The sequence below is a fragment of the Archocentrus centrarchus genome, unplaced genomic scaffold (assembly GCF_007364275.1).
Source record: "Archocentrus centrarchus isolate MPI-CPG fArcCen1 unplaced genomic scaffold, fArcCen1 scaffold_24_ctg1, whole genome shotgun sequence".
Lineage (NCBI taxonomy): Eukaryota > Metazoa > Chordata > Actinopteri > Cichliformes > Cichlidae > Archocentrus > Archocentrus centrarchus.
The window spans coordinates 1,766,105-1,785,269 of record NW_022060254.1 but is presented as its reverse complement, the minus strand read 5'-3'; the positions used below and the strand labels follow the sequence as shown (position 1 = coordinate 1,785,269).

The following is a 19,165-nucleotide window of genomic DNA, read 5'->3' as shown; positions in this document are numbered from 1 at the left end:
TTGAAAGGCTCGCCGGTTTGTAAATTGCCTGAATTTACCTACAGGAATTCCGCTTGGGAATTTTCAAAATAAAACCTCTACAGTAACGACGTACTCCAGGTGCTGCCCTGCACAAGTGAATTTTTGCATTGATATGTGGCTATTTTTTAATTCTTTACTATTGTATCTCGTTGTCAGTAATTTATCCATTTTCTTTACTTTTTTTCCCCAAGATAATCTCAAACTTGACAAGGTTGACAAGGTTCAAATTGCTTCCCTACTTTTGTACTTGGTTGTTGGGATATGTACACACAGCTCTTTTTAAAGACTTTATACTGTCCTGCATACGCATAACCCTAAATAAATAACTTAAATTAATAAAAAAAAATACTTATTCTTTCATATCATTCCAAACAATCGTTGCACAGACAATTACTTCCAAGATCAAGTTCTAAAACAAGAGTATAAAGCTATGCTATAAAATATTTGAGTCTGGCTGTATATTTTCCTGTTTCTTTTAAAGCTATCAAATGTAGTTAAGCTGTATGTTTTGTTTTTGTTCTTTGTCTGTTTTGTTTGTTTCCACTGTACAGTATTAGTAAGGAAAGTAGGTGTGTCTTCATTGGCATCTGTGAGGTCTTACTATGTTCTGTAGTCTCCAGCACTAAGTGACCAGGGGCTGGACATCCACGGGTCCCAAAATCTTTAAAGACTCTTTCTCACCTCACTTAATTGATGGTAACACTGTATGCCACAACTTTAAATAACATTTGTTTGCAAACAGAACTTGTATCTAATAACAGTTATTTTTATTATATTTTATAACATATAATGACATTATTGTACTCAAAATATAGTTTGACACCTGCTAAAATTAAGTTCACTTAGAGAGAAAAAAAAAAAAAAGTCTTCCTTCTTTTATTTTGAGCATCAAATGTTGGGATTTCCGTTACTGCCTTGGTTAAATTCAACAAACTGGATTGCGTTGAGAAAAACAGCGCACGCGCAGCTAGGTGTACCCGCTGAGGCCGCAGACCGAGCACGAGATGCAAAGAACCAATAACAGAACAACAGATACGCGAATCGCCAATCAAGTGGCGGCAACCTTCCGTAATTATGGTGCATTCAGGTCCCAAGGGGAAAACACACAAGACAGTGCCTTAAAACAGTTAAATGTAGCGTTCAAAGTCGTTCCAACTCGAGTTTGAAGCTTAAAATTATAATCCGGGGGTTGCTGGCTACCACAATATGAACATTTGCTGTTAAAAAGAAATAATTCGGTGAAACTAAAATCTAATTTCCCTTTCGTGTACATATATGTTAATAAATAATTAAAATTTGAAAGTCAGTTTTATTTCATATGCTGAAATGCACAATTCCCAAAGTTAGAATAAATCAGAAAAACTTTTTTCATAAAGTGTTATATAATAAAAATAATTATCATCACAACTTTATAGCACTTTTTAAAAACACACAGCTATAACATGTTTGGCAATTTGGCTGAAAAAAAACACACACACACACACACACCAAGGTGTAAATAACTACACATATTCACGCATACAATCCTTCTTTTCTACTCTACATGAGCACTCAAAGCCCTTTACACAGCATGTCTCATACACCCATTCACACTTACATTCATACAAGCACTTTCTACATTTAAATTCTTTCTATCTAACATGTGTGTGAATGTCCGATAGAGGAGAGAAACATGATCGAAGTTTCCTGAAACTACGAAGACTGCCTCTGGATGTTTAGTCTGTATCCTAGTAACAGTTTCACGGAGACCTTCACATGAACTAACAACAAACTAACAATTCTTGACCCAATGAACACTTTGTTTCCTCTGGGCACATATTTGAATCTCACACACTTTTGCCTCAGTTGTGTGAACAGGGGATTCAGTTGTTATCATGTGTCTGAGGTTTGTAGACCTCTGAAAAATCTTGACACAAGCAAGTCTGCTGGTCCAGATAAGGCAGTTCTTCAGTTTGAAACAACTAAAGGACGATCTTTAAATTATGTCTTGGCTAAAGTTTGGGAAAAGCTTGTGTTAAAGAGTATTTAGATTTGAATAACATCCTGTGTCGACATTAGTCTGGGTTTAGAAAGCAGCGGCACCACTGCTGCCATTAAAGTAGTGAATGACATCATTGAGGCTTTGTATGACAAAAAATACTGTGGAGCTTTATTTATTGACTTATTGAAAGCTTTCGCTACACTTGACCATGGCATCCTTCTGAGCAGGCTCTTTGAATTCAGCTTGTCTAGCGAGACTCTAGGCTGGTTCAAGAATTACTTGACAGCCAGAAGTTAGTGTGTCCACTCTGCATTGTCCTGTTCATCATTTCTTCCCATATCAAAGGGTGTCCCTCAGGGCTCAACATTAGGACCATTGTTGTTCACCTATGCTAATGATCTTTGTCAGGATATGCCAGATGCAATGTTTCATCTGTACGTTGATGACACTGTAATCTACTGTGTGTCTCACTCAGTAGCGCAAACCACTGATTTTCTTTAATCTGTTTTTGATAGAATTCAGTCAAACTGAATTCATCTTAAATTGGTATTAAACACAGAAAAATCTAAGGTGATGCTTTTCTCTGATGGCAAAGCATTAGTAGCCAACCTTCCAAAAGTCACCACAGCTCAGGGATCAATAACTAAAGCATCATACAAGTATTTGGGTATCACTACTGATTGACACACTTGTGTCTAAATCCTGTTTCTCTTGGACTATGGTGACCTGCTTTTTTTAGGATTGCACCTGAAAAACACATAAAGAAACTGAACTTGGTGTATCACTGTGCTCTGTGTTTTATCACTGGTTGTGGATATGGTGTCCGTCACTGTATGTTGTTTGCTGCTGTAAGCCGTCTCTCTCTGTCGGCCTGCAGACTCTCTCATTTGGCTGCTCTTTGTTTACAAATGTGTTCTTGGTCCACTTCCCACTTATCTGACTTGACATGATCAAGTCTTGTAACCATGATGATTTACGTTCTCAGCATTTCCTTAAATTACTTGTTCCTAGAGTCAAAGCAGACCTGGGTAAGAAAGCGTTTAAATAAGCCGCCCCTTCTTCATGGAATGGTCTCCAGATGGATTTGAAACTGACAGAACTGGTCACTCTTGGGGAATTTAAGGCTTTGTAAAGGCATCAAGAAAGAAGCAGTCTCAGGTGACAGTTTTTGAGATTTTACTGCTCCTATTCAGTTCATCTTGACTTAGTGTTTCTGGATCTGTTTATTTGATGTGCAATGTATGAATGTAGCTGTCTCTTTTTATTGTTGTGACTGTTAAATAAAGGATATAATAAAAATAGTAAAATAGCGGACTTCCTGCTGGGTTTAGGCCACTGCTCCAAGAGGATTTTTCGTACGTCTTGGAATGTTACGTGTGCGCCAAATTTCATAAATATATGTGAACCACAACGTCGGGGCTTATATGGATCAATTTTTTATACCGAGCCAGCTTACTCCACTTAGTCAATAAAATATGTCAATTTTCACCAGACCTGACGCTCATACAAAATTTCACGAGTTTTCGAGCATGTTTAGACCCTTAAAATGCGATTCATTTGCCTGAACAAGAACAACAAAAACAGAGCATTTACAATAGACCCTAATAATAATTGCAGTGCTCCATTAAATGCGGTGAAAATATGAATTCAGTTCTGACAGTATAAAAGTTTAACGCTGTGTGTGTGTCATCTTAAGCTTGACGTAATCACGTGAGACGGACCGTTCTCTGTCAGTTTTGGTCCTCGTTGCACGCCGTATTTCCATGTGGTTTCGCTGGAAGCCGGATGAAGGAGGTAAAGTTTTTCTAGTAACATATGTAACGTTCACTGAGCTGCGTTTATCTTACTCAGCTTACTGCACAGTCGTGTGTATTTATTATAACGAGCCTACCGTCAGTCGTATAAAGTTAGCATTAGCTTGTTTTGATATGTTTGGTAAGCTACTATTAGCACTGCAGGTTCTGTTCAAGTTGCTAAGTTGATTCCAACCTATTTAACAGTTAGTTATCATCTTATAACCACCAAATAGCTCTGGGTGGTCTAATGCTTTAAAGGTTTGTGGTGAAGTGCTTCCGTGTCTGCTTTGGTGTGTGTGAAATCTAGGACCAGCTCGCGCGCCTCAGTAACTTTATTTTCACTTATGAACAGGATACTGTCACTTACAAAACTACACCGAAATACTTTTCTATTAACGCACCGAAGAACAGTCATTTCGGCGTTAATGTAACCCAGTTAACGGTCTACTTTAAAGAAAGAACTGCAATCTTGCTGCCAAACTGGACCACTAATTCTGGTAATGGGAGCTCTGCAGGTAGATCTGCAAGTCTTCTTCTTTCAGTGGCTTCCTTTAGGGGTCCCCACAGTGGATCATCTGTCTCCATCTCATCATATCCTTAGCAAGCTCTTCTATCACCAGCCCTCTGCATGTCCTTCTCCACACCATCCTCGAACCTCCTCACAGGTCTTCCTCTTCTCAAAGGATGTCTTCAGCATCCTTTGAGCATCCTATATCCACTATCCCTCCTGTGCACGTATCCAAGCCACCTCAATCTCGCCCCTTAAAACTGCTCAACCTGAGCTGCCCCTCTGATATAATCATTTCTAATCCTGTCCATTCTGGTCACTCACAGTGAAAATCTTAACATCTACCACTCTGCCGCCTCCTTATTGTTAGTGCCACTGTCTCCAAACCACAGGTCTCACTGCCATCCTGCAAACCATCCCTTTCATTCTTGCGGCCATCTTTCTGTCACAAATCTCTGTGGACACTCATCTCCACTCACTCCACCCTGCCCGCAGTCTCTTCTTCATCTCTCTTGTACACTGTCTGTCTCTTTGCATGGTTGAGTCCCGGTATTTAAATTCATCTACCTTCACTATCGCTAATCGTTGCATGTTATGCTTTCCACCTGTCTCCCTCTCATTCACACACAAACTTGCTTCTACTGACTTTCTTTCCTCTTCTCTCCTGCTCCTTGCTCTCACTACAGATCACAATGTCGTCTGCAAACACTAAATACATTTAAATATAAGTATTGTTTTTAATACATGGCTGAAAATCATTTGCAGGTGATGACTGCGTGAAGGCTAGAACCCCAGAATATCATTGCCGTAATATTGAAAATAATTTTTGATGGTGTGTTTTAATAGGGCACATATTTTTCCATTTCTATAGTCTCTGTATTCCTGTTGTACCTCGATAGTGTAGTGTTGGACACATTTGCTTGGCAAGTGAAAAGTCACCCTCCCTTTGGGGTTCCATCAGGAACCAGACTCTGCCACATCAAGCATACAGAGCTGTCTGCTGTGGTGACCTCTTGTGACAAATGAAAGTAGCGTTCTTCAGTGAAATATTCCTGGCACAGTTCCCCAGAGTCTGAAGTGCGGCTAAAACATGTTTTGTCAAATGAAATAAGCTTCTTTTTTTTCCGTAGAAGAAACAACAACCTATCTAAATGGAACTTACTGAAAGTGATATTGTTTCCTGATAAGTATAATGACTCGGCCCTGGTCCAATCCCCACAGCTCTGCTGAGTTCTCAGGGCCTCCACCATGGTCACCAAAAGATGTGTATTGTGCCACCTGAATGGCCATCAAAAATGCCACGGGCCATCAGGCTTGTGCAGTTTGTCACACAGTAAAGCCTCCATGGTGTCATTTCTAAAGCACTGTTGACTCAACTGTGCTCATGCATTGTACTTGCTTGTATTGCTAGTGCAAACCTAGCAATACAGGGCAGCCTATATTGTTTGGCTGTAAGGGCAACATCCTGTGGAAACTGCTGGAAATGTTTGTACACCAAACTTTAAAAAGCTTTAAGCTAACCTTTCACAAATGTGTAATTTCAACTAAAACACAACAAACGGCAACTAAGATGTTTCCATTAATGTCACTTAAAATGTCGTCCTCAAATTGACATATTGAAAAGCTTCAGAGAGCTGTAACGTGCCGTGACAGGCATATATAGAAAGCCATGTTGCTTTGAGTGGTCAGTAACACAAGAAAAGGTCTATAAAAATGTCAGTCCATTCCATTCCACAGATATTAGTAAATGAGCTCTTGATAAAGTTAAACAGGTGCTGACTTACCTGTTTATGGTTCTGTACAGCTGTCGTGTGGGAGCCAGTGGACAAGCTGTTAGGATCAGGGTGGTGGGCAGTACAGCACAACAAGCTGGCTTATCGGTCTGGTAACAGCAGGGGTTTGGATTGGGTGTCTGTGTTTGGGGAGGGAGTTGGGTTACTAGAGGCTCCCTGTACTAATGGTATTGTTAGAGCAATATGTGTTTACTGATGCTGTTTTAACTAGAAGAAGTAGGAAGAAAAGGGAACTGACTAACTCAACCCTAATGTGCTGTAGGGAATTGTTAAATATATTTACTTGTTTGTTGCTTTATAGAATCTGTAATAAATAACTGTTATCCTTGTGGGAATTTAGTGGGAGTTATGGGATACTTTTTTAAAGTTTGATATCGGCAGGTAAAGAGAAATCCGCGTAGTTCAGATAAACTGGTACAAAACATTTTTTTTTTTTGTAGAATAAAAGTTCAAAATATTCAGGCTACAATAATGTAATAAAGTAAAAGTTAACATTAAAAATATACAAACAAAACCTAGGTTTGAGAAGCTGAAAGCACAAATCGTTTTATGGGATGAACAGCTTAGATAAGCAGTTAAGATGGCTGGATGATATTTATTAATTTTTGTTAAGCAAAAAGACAAGAAAAAATGAAAAGAAAAAGCCTACTAAAACTTATGTGCTATATAAGCAAAATTTAAAATATTAACAATACCTTGCTGTAGTAATTGTTTTGACCTTTCAAAAAACAAAAGTATTTTTAATGAAACCTGCTTGTTTTCAGGCTTCCTGTTATTCTCTGAGTAAGAATAAGCTCTGACTTGTTTTTTTTTTTTTTTAATACAAATTGTGATACTCAATAAAAATGTATCAAACCCCATTAGGGGTTTGCTGTGAAGTCACTGAGCTGATGGCCCAGCAAAGGAGACGGAGCCCCCCGCGGGCCGGGGAGCCAGTAACGATCCTTCTGCGGGTTCACCGACGGAAATCTCATTACGACTTTTAGTTCCTTTACATAGACAAGTTTGATCACCGAACATTGTTTCTACACAATACAAGGCTGGATTCACCTTCAGCTGTGTTTGCAATCTGATCACCACCAACAAAAGCCGGCTGTTCACTGCAGCACAGTGCTGAAAATACTTCACATGATCCAATCTTGCATTCTGATTGGTTCTAGGGACATAGAGGTGTTTGCGGGCAATGGAAAGTGGCATGTTGAGGCTTTTGATAATTCAGACTAGTCAGAGACGGGTATTTAACGGGTTATGATGGGCTATTCTTGATTTCAGTAATATTCGGATGGCCGGATTGAAAACTCTAGGGGGCCGAATGTGGCTCACAGGCCGCCAGTTGACGTTCACTGGTAAAGATTAACAGCAAAGTTTTCTTTCACATTTCTTTGACACAATGTTGCCTGCTTGTTTTAATGGAGATTCTGGATCCTCTCAGGTATGACCTGCTGACATGACGGAGAGTTTGAAGACACGGTTTGATTTCCCTAGCCCCATTATACAAGCCCAGGTAAGAGGCTGATTCTCCTGTTTGACTTGTGTCCCATCCAGATGATGCAACATTGTGCTTCCCTTGTCCCACAGTAATTAATTACCTAAATGAAATTTGTGAGAAATTGGTGAAGGGCCAAACAAAGAGCGACTCCAAAGACCCGTATGGTGCATTAGTGCCTGTGAAATTATCAGCTTGCATGTCTGGAAAGGTGCTGTCACTGTTGCTCCCATCCAGATGATGTCTTTTTCAGGGAGGGCCTCGCGTATTTCAACAAAACAATGTTAAAACGTGTACTGCAGCTATTTAAACAGCATGGCTTTATAGTAGAACAGTCTGGGTGCTGAACCACCCTATCTGCTGTCTAGACCTATTCACCAAATGAAATCATTTGGCACATCGTGAAATTGAAAAAAAAAAAAAGATGACCCAGGACTGTTTGAGCAGCTAGAATCCAAGATCGGGTAAGAATGGGACAAGATTTCTCTCCTGAAAATCCAGCCACTGTTCTCCTAAGTTCCTCCTTAGTTCAGATGTTTTTTGGACTGTTGCTAAAAGAAGAGGGGATGTTACATGGCTCTGTGTATTGCTGCCATCAAATTTAAAATGCGCTTCTAATTTTCTTGAAATTGTTACATTTTCTTAATTTTAAACATTTGCTATATTTTATGTTTTATTGTAAATTATGTATGGGTTTATGAGATTTGAAAATCATACTGTTTAGTTAGCATTTGCTTTTCACACCATGTCCCAGCTGACTTTTCAATCAAGAAATTATGTAAACAAATAGTAGAGATAAGAATTTTTATGGCGGTTATTGCTGCTGAAGTAGATTTCATGAGCTACTAAATTCAAGAGTGCAATGAATTTTTTTTTTTCTCAGTATGTTTTACAAATAAATGAATTGTACAACTATTTGAGTGTTGGTTTAGTCAGAGCATGTTTTGAGTTGCAGTTTAGATGAAGATCAAACTACATTTTTATGATGAGTCAATGCAGAAATCTGGTAATTCCAAACCTTTTCTTGCATGATACAAGGTAAATCCACCTACCCTGGGGTGTGTCTACAAATGTACGTCTTCACTTCTTTTATTAGTGAGAGGAAACATTGTGAAACAACAAATGGAGTAACACTTCCAAGGTGTGATAAAGGTGGTGTCTTGTCATTTGAAAGTGAAATAGTAATATGTGAATTCAGTAAACTATAAAAAGTTTCAGGTCAACAGAAAAGCCAATGTTTTTAGTCAATGTGTCAGCAAGAATAACCAGAGGGAGAGAAGTAGCCTGGCTATCTTCTGTGTACAAACTAGCATGGTTTTTGAAGTGTAGTGGGGTGGCTGTGGCTCAGGAGGTAGAGCAGGTCATCTACTAATGGGGAGGTCAGTGGTTCAGTTCCTGGCTGCTTCCGTCTACATGCCTTGGGCAAGACGCAAAACCCCTAGTTGCTCTGCGACGTGGTCATTGAAGTCAGAAAAAAATTCACAGGTCGGAAGTATCAGACGATTGCTCCGATAGCTAAAAGCTCAAATTCTCAACCTCCACTTAGAATTTGTTTTAGATAGAAAACACTTAGGTGTAGAAAAAGTGCTCGTGTGAATGGGTGAATGAGGTATGTTGTAGAAAATGCTTTGAGTGCTCAAGTTGAGTTTGAAAGTGCTACATGAGAACCAGCCCATATTGGTTAATAGTGCAGAGGTGTCTACATTTTTTAAAATTATTGTGTTCTTATGTATTTTGTTATTGTTTTCCAGACAGTGAGAAATCTTGTTGCTGCTGTCTTAAAGGAAAAAGGGTCAAATGGGCAGATCACCCAGTCCTCTGCCCAGGTGAGTTCCCTTAAAATGTTTTTTTTTCCCTCCTTTTTAAAAAAAAAAAAATAAAGTGGCTTAAAGGCCAGTGATTTTAGATTCTTTAGTCATTAACATCAAGCATTTACTTTTGTATTGGACTAGTTTGAACATGATAATATACATAAGACAATAAAGCTGTGTTCACAAATGGTTACAGGAAAAAGCGCTGCTGCTTTGGACGCCAGAAAAACGTTTCCTTTCGCTCCATCCGAGCTCGTCCGCCTTTTTGCGCTTGCTGTGTGTGCACAGACTGCACGTAAAACAGCTGCTGTTGAAACACTGTGAACATAATTTTGTAACATTTTTTATCTTGACGCTTCTGTCCTGACACTGTTGGATATATTCCGAACCAAATAAGGTGCGTGTGTGATGTAATCACGCAAATGCATCCTCATGTTAGTGGAATCAATGAGCGGAATCATTAAGCAACCGGTTCTCGATTCCCATCACTAATTATAAATGAAATGTGATTTGTGTTCTATCAATTGTGTGCATCTAATTTTATTAGATGCACAGATTCATTAAAGGCTCAGCAACTGAGATGAGAGAATCCCCCGCCTGCTCCTTTCCTTCTGTTACAACCTGTCTGTCAGACCACGGCACCACACAGCAGGCAGTTTCAGTTCAGAGCTTTAGTGAATGTGTGAAAATAATCAATGCTTAGGCAATATCTTTGTTTTACTTCTATTATAAAAACCAAATCTGACCCAACTGTACTGTGTGGGGTTTTGTTTGGGTTTTTTTTGTGTTTCAGGGCCCAGCATTGGACGCTCTGTGGCAGCAGTGCTGCAGTGACTGTGCTGTGGTGTCTTCAGCCTGCTGTGACACCTTGGTGTTATTGGTGGATCAGGGCCACGCAGACCTGCAGTACGTCCTCAATGGTGTCCTCAACCTCCTGCCTTCTGCAAGGTATGCAACACACAATTACTGTACAGTGCATTTTGTTTCACTGTACTTGTGACATGCGCAATGACAATAAATTGAATCTAATCTAATCTAATCTACACTAGTGATGGCCAGATGAAGCCTCATGAAGCTTTCCATCCACTTGGTTCGAAAAGGTTAATTTCTCGAGGCTTCATGTGCGCACAACTGATCTCTGCCAGTAAGGGAGAGCTGAAACAACAAGCTCCTCTGTGTCACAGGCAAACTGGTGAAACTCCAACACAAACAATAGCACACAAATTTTGCAAGGCTCAATTGCGCTTTCATAAATCACGCCAACACTTGAGCCACTGCCTGAACCACTGAGGCTTCAGATGTCATCAGTGATGTCATTCGCCCTTAATGAAGCAAGCCTTGATGCGTGTTTTGTAAAAGGCTTCCTGGATTTCCCGACACGCGCTCCGAAGCCTGAGTTCAGTAGTCCCATCACTACTGTACACCAGGGTCATGCATCACAATGTTTAACCAAGGCAGCTGTTTTCAATTAGAAAATTCTGATAAAGACATTTGACATTTCAAAAGCTGGCAGTGGAGTGCAACTCTTTGTGTGAATTTATTTCTTTGGTAACAAAAGTCTGTGAAAGTTATGACTGTTTTCACAATGCTACAGAAAAAAAAAAAAATCAAATTAAAAACTTGTAACAAATTGTATAAAATGTTTGGCCATGGCTGTTACGTGTTGTGTTAACAGCTTCTTGTGCTGAACGTTGTATATTAATTTCAACAATAAAACAACAACAAAAAAAACCCACAAAGAAAATTAAAAGCAAACTGCTCATGAGATGAAGCACAGAAATATATATATATATATATATACAGTTTTTTTTTTTAATATTACCAGTATAATAACCTAAATATTTCATATACTGGTATATTGCCATTTGAATGGCAATATTTTTTTTATGTTTTGAAAATAACCTAAATATTTAATTTCAAATATAAAAAAAAAATATTGCCGTTTAAATGATCTAACAATGACAGACAGGTAATCCAACTGTTAAATGTATCATTAAAATACTTCAAAGATCTGCTTTCCACCCACAGCAGACGCTCCTCCCTGGGTGGAACAATCAGTATCATCAAATCAAATGTGTCTTTTGAAGACCTTCAGAATAAATTTAATCTGAATAGAAAGTATTTTCGAAAAATGTCTGTTGAAATTACAGCAAAGGACTGTTTAAGAAAGGGCATAATATCAGAGTTTTATTATCAATTGATTTTGTGTTTAAACAATTCAGATTTTAAGCAAAATGCACAGAATGAAGATTTGAAACCTGAAATCTTAGAGGATCAGAAATCAGCTTATGCCGGAGCACATGATCTTAATCTATAATCATAAGCACATAATTTACACTAATGTGTAAATGCAAGCTGCATAACTCCTGCCAAGTTTAATAGTTGTTATAAAGACATATGTACTAAATGCACAGAGGCATTAGGGTCCCCTTGGATTTCCTGTGACCGCTCGCTGCTGTTAATCGCCGCGCCCACACAGTAATTGTGTTGATGGCAATCAGTTCCAACAGTGAACCGATGAAATTCTCAACCCGGCGCAGCGCCAGGCGTTCAACTGCTGGCTAGAACCCTAAATTAATCTTTTTGCACACAATAGCAGAATTATTTCAGGGGAAAAAAAGTTACCCGGGTCAGTATTAAAAACATACCTTTTTTATTGAGTTTTAAACCACTGCTGTGCACAAAGCTGAAGATGAATATAGAAAGTTATCACAGCATTTCCAAGTGTCAAGAACTGTAGTGAGACGTATCAAGAAATTCAAGTGAGCCACACAGTACAGAGCAAGCCTGACATATGTAGGAAGTGAAAGATTTCAAAGACTCTGGAAAGAAAACTAGTGAGAGATGTGTCTAAAGATCCCAGAACAACAGCCAAGGGCCTAGGGAATGACTTAGCCAAGTTGGGAATTGTAGTCTCAAAGAAGACAATCACTAGAAGCCTGCACAGGAATGGACTGCAAGGTTGCAGAAGAGACACAGGTGTGAAGACCAAAGTAAATATTATTGATTGTCCTGCACAGAGCCCTGACTTAAAATCTGTGGGGTTAACTGAAAACCAAGGTCCATGTCAGAAGATCATAAAATCTGGAGGAGCTTGAGAGAGTCACCAAAAAAGAACGGGCTGGGAACTAATAATTCTGGCCTCATCTGCACTAAAACAGGTAAAGGCACCTATCTGTCACCTGAGTCGGTGATTTCTTTCATCACAGTGGGTGTTCTGCACAGGATCTCTTCCAAACAAATACACAGACAACAATTGGGTGCAGTGACAGTGTGCAGCTTCCTTAAGGTCTTCTTATTAGTGAAATAACCACGATTAGCATCACTGGGTCTAGTACCAAAACTTCTTGGCACTGACTGTGGCCATCTGCACCATAGTTGTAGGCACACCTTCCAGTCGATGATTAAAAAATGTTATTTCTTATTAGTTAGAGCATGTATACAATATGAGACAACGATGCAAGTGATGTTGGATGTTCTTTTCATCAAGACTCGTTTCCTGTTATGCTGAACTAGGCATCCTCATCACTCACTGACTCTGTTTTATTCAATTCAATTAAGTTTTATTTAGATAGTGCCAAATCACAACAGTTGTCTCAAGGCACCTTATAATACAGAGAAAACCCCAACAATCAAACGACCCCCTATGAGCAGCACTTGGTGACAGTGGGAAGGAAAAACTCCCTTTTAACAGGAAGAAACCTCCAGCAGAACCAGGCTCAGGGAGGGGCAGTCATCTGCTGAGACTGGTTGGGTGTAGGGGTAGGAAGAAGGGCAAAAGACATGCTGTGGAAGAGAGACAGAGATTAATAATAACTAATGATTAAATGCAGAGTGGGGTATAAATGTATGTGAAAAGAGGTTAAGTGAACAAAAAACACTGTGCACCATGGGAGCCCCCCAGCAGCAAGGCCTATAGCAGCATAACTAAGGGAGGGTTCAGGGTCACCTGATCCAGCTTTAACTATAAACTTGATCATAAAGGAAAGTTTTAAGCCTAATCTTAAAAATAGAGAGGGTGTCTGTCTCCTGAATCCAAGCTGGGAGCTGGTTCCACAGAAGAGGGGCCTGAAAGCTGAAGGCTCTGCCTCCCATTCTACTCTTAAGTATCCGAGGAACCACAAGTAAGCCAGCAGTCTGAGAGCGAAGTGCTCTGTTGCGGTGATATGGAAGTATGAGGTCTTTGAGATAAGATGGGGCCTGATTATTCTTGTATGTGAGGAGAAGTATTTTAAATTCTATTCTAGATTTAACAGGGAGCCAATGAAGAGAAGCCAATATGGGAGAAATCTGCTCTCTCTTTCTAGTCCCCATCAGTACTCTAGCTGCAGCATTTTGGATCAGCTGAAGACTTTTCAGGGAGTTTTTAGGACAGCCTGATAATAATGAATTACAATAATCCAGCCTAGAAGTAATAAATGCATGAATTAGCTTTTCAGCATCAGTCTGACACAAGATGTCTCCAATTTTGGGGAAAATGTGTAAATGCAAGAAAGCAGTCCTACATATTTGTTTAATATGTCACTGAAGGACATATCCTGGGCAAAAATGAGTATACACAAGTACACACAGACAGGAGATGTTTTGAGAGTTATCCTGAATAATTTTTATGTTTTCAGAAACACTCAGGGGTTGCTAAAAGTCATCCGGCGATTGCTAGAGATGCAGGCTGACCAGAGAGACAAAGAAGCACACTTCACCTGTCCTTATTCTGTCAGGTAAGTATCTCATATATATAAAATGTCTTAGGAAGTTTATACATATTGTCTTGTATAATCTATCAGACTACACAGACCTTATAACAAATCTCTGGCAGAACCTTACACGTGTGCTTTCAGATGCTGATTAATACTAAACATTAGGTGTTTTTAAATGCTCTGAATGTGTGAATGCTCTCTTACCTAGTTTGATAAACCCTAGGCTAACTTGATAAGCAGCTTTGTGTGACTGCCCATCCTAATTGAGTGTTTGGGTGAGTGAGTCCAGATTATGGGAAGATAACCTGGAAATGTTGAAGTTGCTTTGAAATACAGGACCAGGTCAAGACTGTTGTCAAACATGTGATTTGATGCACACTGGACAATATACAGATGTAGGCTCTTAAAATGGTCACTCCATTTAAAAAAACAAAAAGAAAAACAAAATCTTTTCCTACTCTGATTTTATGTATTTGCTTTGTTTTCATGTTTTTTGTTTTTGTTTTGGTGTGATTTTGGGTTCAATGTGTTAATGCAGTATATCAAAATGAAACGGTACAGTCACACGTGAGGTTGTGCTGAAAAAAAAATGATACCAAACAAGGCAAGGAGAAAAGTTTCTATGGTGAAATATAAATGTAAAATCAAAAGTAGCCAATTATATCATAGATACATTTTTTAAATATGTCAGTCGAATTCATCTGATATTTGGTACACAATTGTGGAGGCCCAAGAACTAGTGCTAAACTGACCACCATCTGGATCTGTTTCTGGATTTGCAGGCTCCTTGAATTTAACATGGGGAAACTCCATTTAACATATATTTTTGGGCGATATCTCAGCTGGAAAAAAGAGTTGGAGTAAGAAGCATATCACGATTGTCCATGGACATGTAACATTTGATTGGGATATGACCAATTAATCTGATCACTCAATTCCCCTTTTATCTCCCATCAAAGAAATCACGTATTTTCTCATTTTTAACAGATAAAGCCTTTACAAAAAAATGAAAATGACCATAAAATGAAAATAGTTTTTGTTCAACTTTTTAAACTTTGGAAAATTATGGGTACGGACAATAGGACCTATGTGCTGTATTGGTGCTTCGGTGTTTGGAGAGTGACCTGCCTGTGAGACGGACAACTTTCAAATCAGCTAAAATGTCTGCTGGAGGCGGGGTTTGTTGTGCTCAGCACCACTTATTTAATTTTGATTTAAGTCCAGTTGAGCATGTGGCAATTTTCTTGTCTTTGTTGCCTGTGACTACCACAGGAAATGGGCAGAAGCTGTACTGAAGCCCCACTTTCACGACCCCTGGTCAACAGCATGGCTCCAAGAGATGGTTTTTGTACATCTTGGGATTTTACGTGTACTTGAAACATAGCAGTTTTACATAATATACGTTTTTGAGCACGTCTAACCCCTGAAAATAAGATTTACTTGTGTAAATATTAATAAATGGAGCTATTCAAAAGCATTCAGTGCTCGTCCCTAATAAACAAAAAATGTAGTGCGTAATTGTCCAGCTTTGGTTTTGTTTTGAGTTTTAGAACACGAGTGATGAATTTTTGTAAAAGGCCTTATTAATTTATTACTTAGATGTATCCCCCACACACAGAGTGGAAATGAGGTGCACTCAAATGGAAACTCTTGTAACAGACCAACACTTTGAGGCAAAGTCTGAGAACCACTCATCCAAATAGCCTTATTGTGCTTACTTAGGTCCCCAAGAGTCTGAATCAGATGAACTGTTAAGATACGCAAAGACCAGACAGACAGACATTTGCAAGATAAATATGTATTTACATATTTATTTTTGGCATATTGTTTGAGATTTCAGGAATGATAGTGTCTGAATGCAGTGCAGGTACTAGTGAGATGAGGAGGGCTGTGGTGCAGGTCAGTCTTGTTTGTTGGATATCCCAGGGCAGACATTCTGCTGAAGCCTAAAGGGAAGCCTCTCTTTGTTTTCCTCATCCTCTACCAGCCTTAGATCGGCTCCTCTGCCAAGTTCCTGGGGCCTCCTTAATCAGTTGCAGCGGGTGATAAAATGACTGAGCTGCTTTGTCTTTTTTCTTTTTCCGTCATGTTGCTCTTCCTTCCCCACTCCCCATTTTCTTCTATTTACCTCTAAAATAATTTCCTCATTTATTTTACATTTTTCTTCTTTCCTTCTGTTTCTTTGCCTCTCTTCCTGCTTTCTTTCATTCTCTCCTTTCCATTGTCCTGTCTCTTTCCATGTTCATCACTGTCTTTTCTGTCTGTGGCTGTCTGGCAGCCTGAACCTCCCTGGTGGGAAGATGAATGTGTTGAGGGCAGCAGGGTGGCGCCATTGGCCAGCCAGTCCAGCCCACTATTGGTTGTCAGACCTGGCACTGCTGGGTAACTGTAAATGCTGCTGGATTAATGGGGAATACACACTGGTGCCCATTGTTGAGTGTCTGTTCACCGTGGTTCTTTGCAGTCTGCCACTGAGACACCAAGCCACTTCGGTCCTTAGCAACATCACAGGAGATTTGGGGGCTCTATCTGCACCACCCGATTTCCTGTGATTTTGGTGTGATACACAGGATAATACAGGCTTTCACACATGCTCTGTGTCTTGCCTGTGTGCCCAGGTACAATCACGAAATCTACAGTTGTGGTCAAAAGTTTACATACACTCATCATGGACATAAATGTCATGATACATTGGGGCTTTTAAATCATTTCTCTCAACTGTTCTTTTTCCAGGGTAGAATGATTGTACAGCATTGATCTTTAAAGTCTTTAAAAAAACAAGAACTGGGTGGGAGCCTATTCCAGCTGTCACAGGGCGAGAGGCAGGGTACACCCTGTACAGGTCACCAGCCTGTCGCAGGACTAACACAGAGAGACAGGCAGCCCTTCAATTAGGCAATTAAGAATCACCAATTAACCTAACCCCACTAACTGCATGTCTTTGGGTTGTGGGAGGAAACCGGAGTACCCGGAGGAAACTCATGCAAACATGGGGGAGAACATGCAAACTCCACCAGGGCTGTAATGATTCCTTGAGTAACTCAAATGTTTTGATTATAAAAAATTCTCAACACAGAATTGTTGCCTTGATGCTGCAGCTCAGGCGTCTCCGTGTAAGTGTGTAAGTTCTTTATCGCTGCGACAGATTTCCATCTGGATTTTTCCATTTGGAAAAAATGACCCTTTAACGCTGAGTGGATCATCACTGACACATTTTTCCATGCCTCCACTGCTCTCTACACCCGTGCGTGTGCGTGTGTTGTGCCCATTGTCACCACAGTTTGCTAGCGCACTAGCAATCGTTCAGTAACGACAGAAAACTCCCGTCACCCGTTCGGTACCGAGGGGCTCCATCAAAATATTTTTTATGCTTTAATTAGCGGCAAAAAATTGACCTGCAATAGAAACATATTTAGGAGGGCACGTGTGAATGCAAAGCATTATAACATTAAGCTCATGCAGCTCCCAGTCTTTTCACAAAAACACTGATAACACAACAGCAGCAGTTGTTTTATGTGCAGTCTGTCTGCGCACACACAGCACACGCAAAGAGGCGGAGCCGTTTACGAGGCAGTGAGCTCAGGTGGAGCGAAAGGAAACGTTTTTCTAGCATCCAAAGCAGCAGCACTTTTTCTTGTAGTCACTATTAAAACCTTTACTGGGAAACAGCTGGAGGAGCCCTTCATCAAGCACCTGATCAACAAGTGTCAATGTGAAGAAAGGAGAACGTTGCATCTCCTCCATCCACCACTGTTTGTTTCACAGAGTGAAAAACTGCAGTAAATCTATGGAAGTTAAAATATGCAGATGAGCTGTTAACAAGACAAGTATTTCGTATCTGATTACTTGATGGAATAACCGAAAGTTGCAGCCCTAAACTCCACACAGAGAGGCCCAGAGCAGGGTTGATTTGAACCCAGACCTTCTAGCTGTGAGGCTGTGGTGCTAACCACCGTGCTACCATGCTGGGAATCTAAACATCACCAGCTCAAATTCAAACTATAGCTGCAAAGAGCAGCGAAACGTGACTGTTGCTAGGAAACAAGTTGAGAGAATAGCAAGGAAGAGGTGTTAAGTTCTGCCAGCATGTTGTATGGTCAAACAATTACAGTAGATCCAAACACGTAAGCCATTGTTGGTCAAAACACATTTTTAAAGTATTACCAAGATATGAACTCAGTTCCTGTTTGGCTCTTCGCCACCGATTTTGATTGGCTGTGACACACAAGCGCTTTAGAAAATAAAAAAATCCATCTGACAACTTTTGTGAGGCTTGATCTGAATCGGTTGGACGTTGGACAAACTTTGTGACCTGTCACTGAGTGCGTTGTACTTGGCTAGATCCAAGGATTCCAACAGTACCTTGATTGCCAAAATCGGCCAAATGAGTCACAAGTTACGGTCGCAAACACCGGTTCTCAATGTGGTAACATATAGCTTGGTGAAAAAAATGTTAGAAGGTGTGCACAACTTTTGACCAGACAGGTTTAGGGGCTGCCATAGACTCCCATTGGAGAAAAAAGATGATGATGATGATGATGATGATGATGATATAAAAGAACCTAGAATCACTATGGGTGCCAACAGCCTCACTGCTTGCACTCATTGCTGCTTGCAGCTGTAGTTAATATTTATATTTTCAATTGTATCATTTTGTTTTCACTTGAGTTTAACCCCTTATTTTTGTCAGCAAGTTTGTTTGTACTTGGACGTTCTCACAGTCCAGTTATCAGACTTGGTTGAATCAGCTCTGAATATGTTATGGGGGCCAGTGGTGGGACCCTTTGATACCAGGATTGACCATGGCAGTAGATACTTATAGAGCATCCTGTGAAGCCATAAATATGAATGTGTCATTGTGGACTATGTTTTTTTTCTTTAAAATACATTAGGGGAGACAAAAGTCATTTTAATCAGCATTGTCCACGTTGTCATGTCATGCATGAACTTTTTTGCCAGGTTGAGCTACAGTAGCTCATCTGTGGAATCAGACCACACAGGCCAGCCTTTAAGGACAAAATGTTCACTTGCTCCCCAGTATATCCCACCCACTAGCAGGTGCCATGACAGCG

At 39.9% G+C, this 19,165-nt stretch overlaps 1 protein-coding gene across 2 annotated transcripts in view; it reads left to right on the top strand.

Moving 5' to 3' along the window:
* Window positions 1-3,735: 3,735 nt before the first annotated feature.
* focad (focadhesin) overlaps window positions 3,736-19,165 on the top strand; it is a 57,489-nt gene continuing 42,059 nt past the window's right edge. Inside the window, exons 1-6 of one of the 2 annotated variants that reach the window (XM_030723187.1) lie at window positions 3,774-3,796; window positions 7,372-7,445; window positions 7,532-7,603; window positions 9,337-9,411; window positions 10,190-10,344; window positions 14,016-14,114. In XM_030723187.1, the coding sequence (XP_030579047.1) occupies window positions 7,547-7,603; window positions 9,337-9,411; window positions 10,190-10,344; window positions 14,016-14,114 (386 nt within the window). In that variant the 5' untranslated portion in view covers window positions 3,774-3,796; window positions 7,372-7,445; window positions 7,532-7,546. Of the gene's footprint in view, window positions 3,797-7,371; window positions 7,446-7,531; window positions 7,604-9,336; window positions 9,412-10,189; window positions 10,345-14,015; window positions 14,115-19,165 lie in introns of both variants that reach the window. The other variant, XM_030723186.1, reaches the window with a different exon arrangement.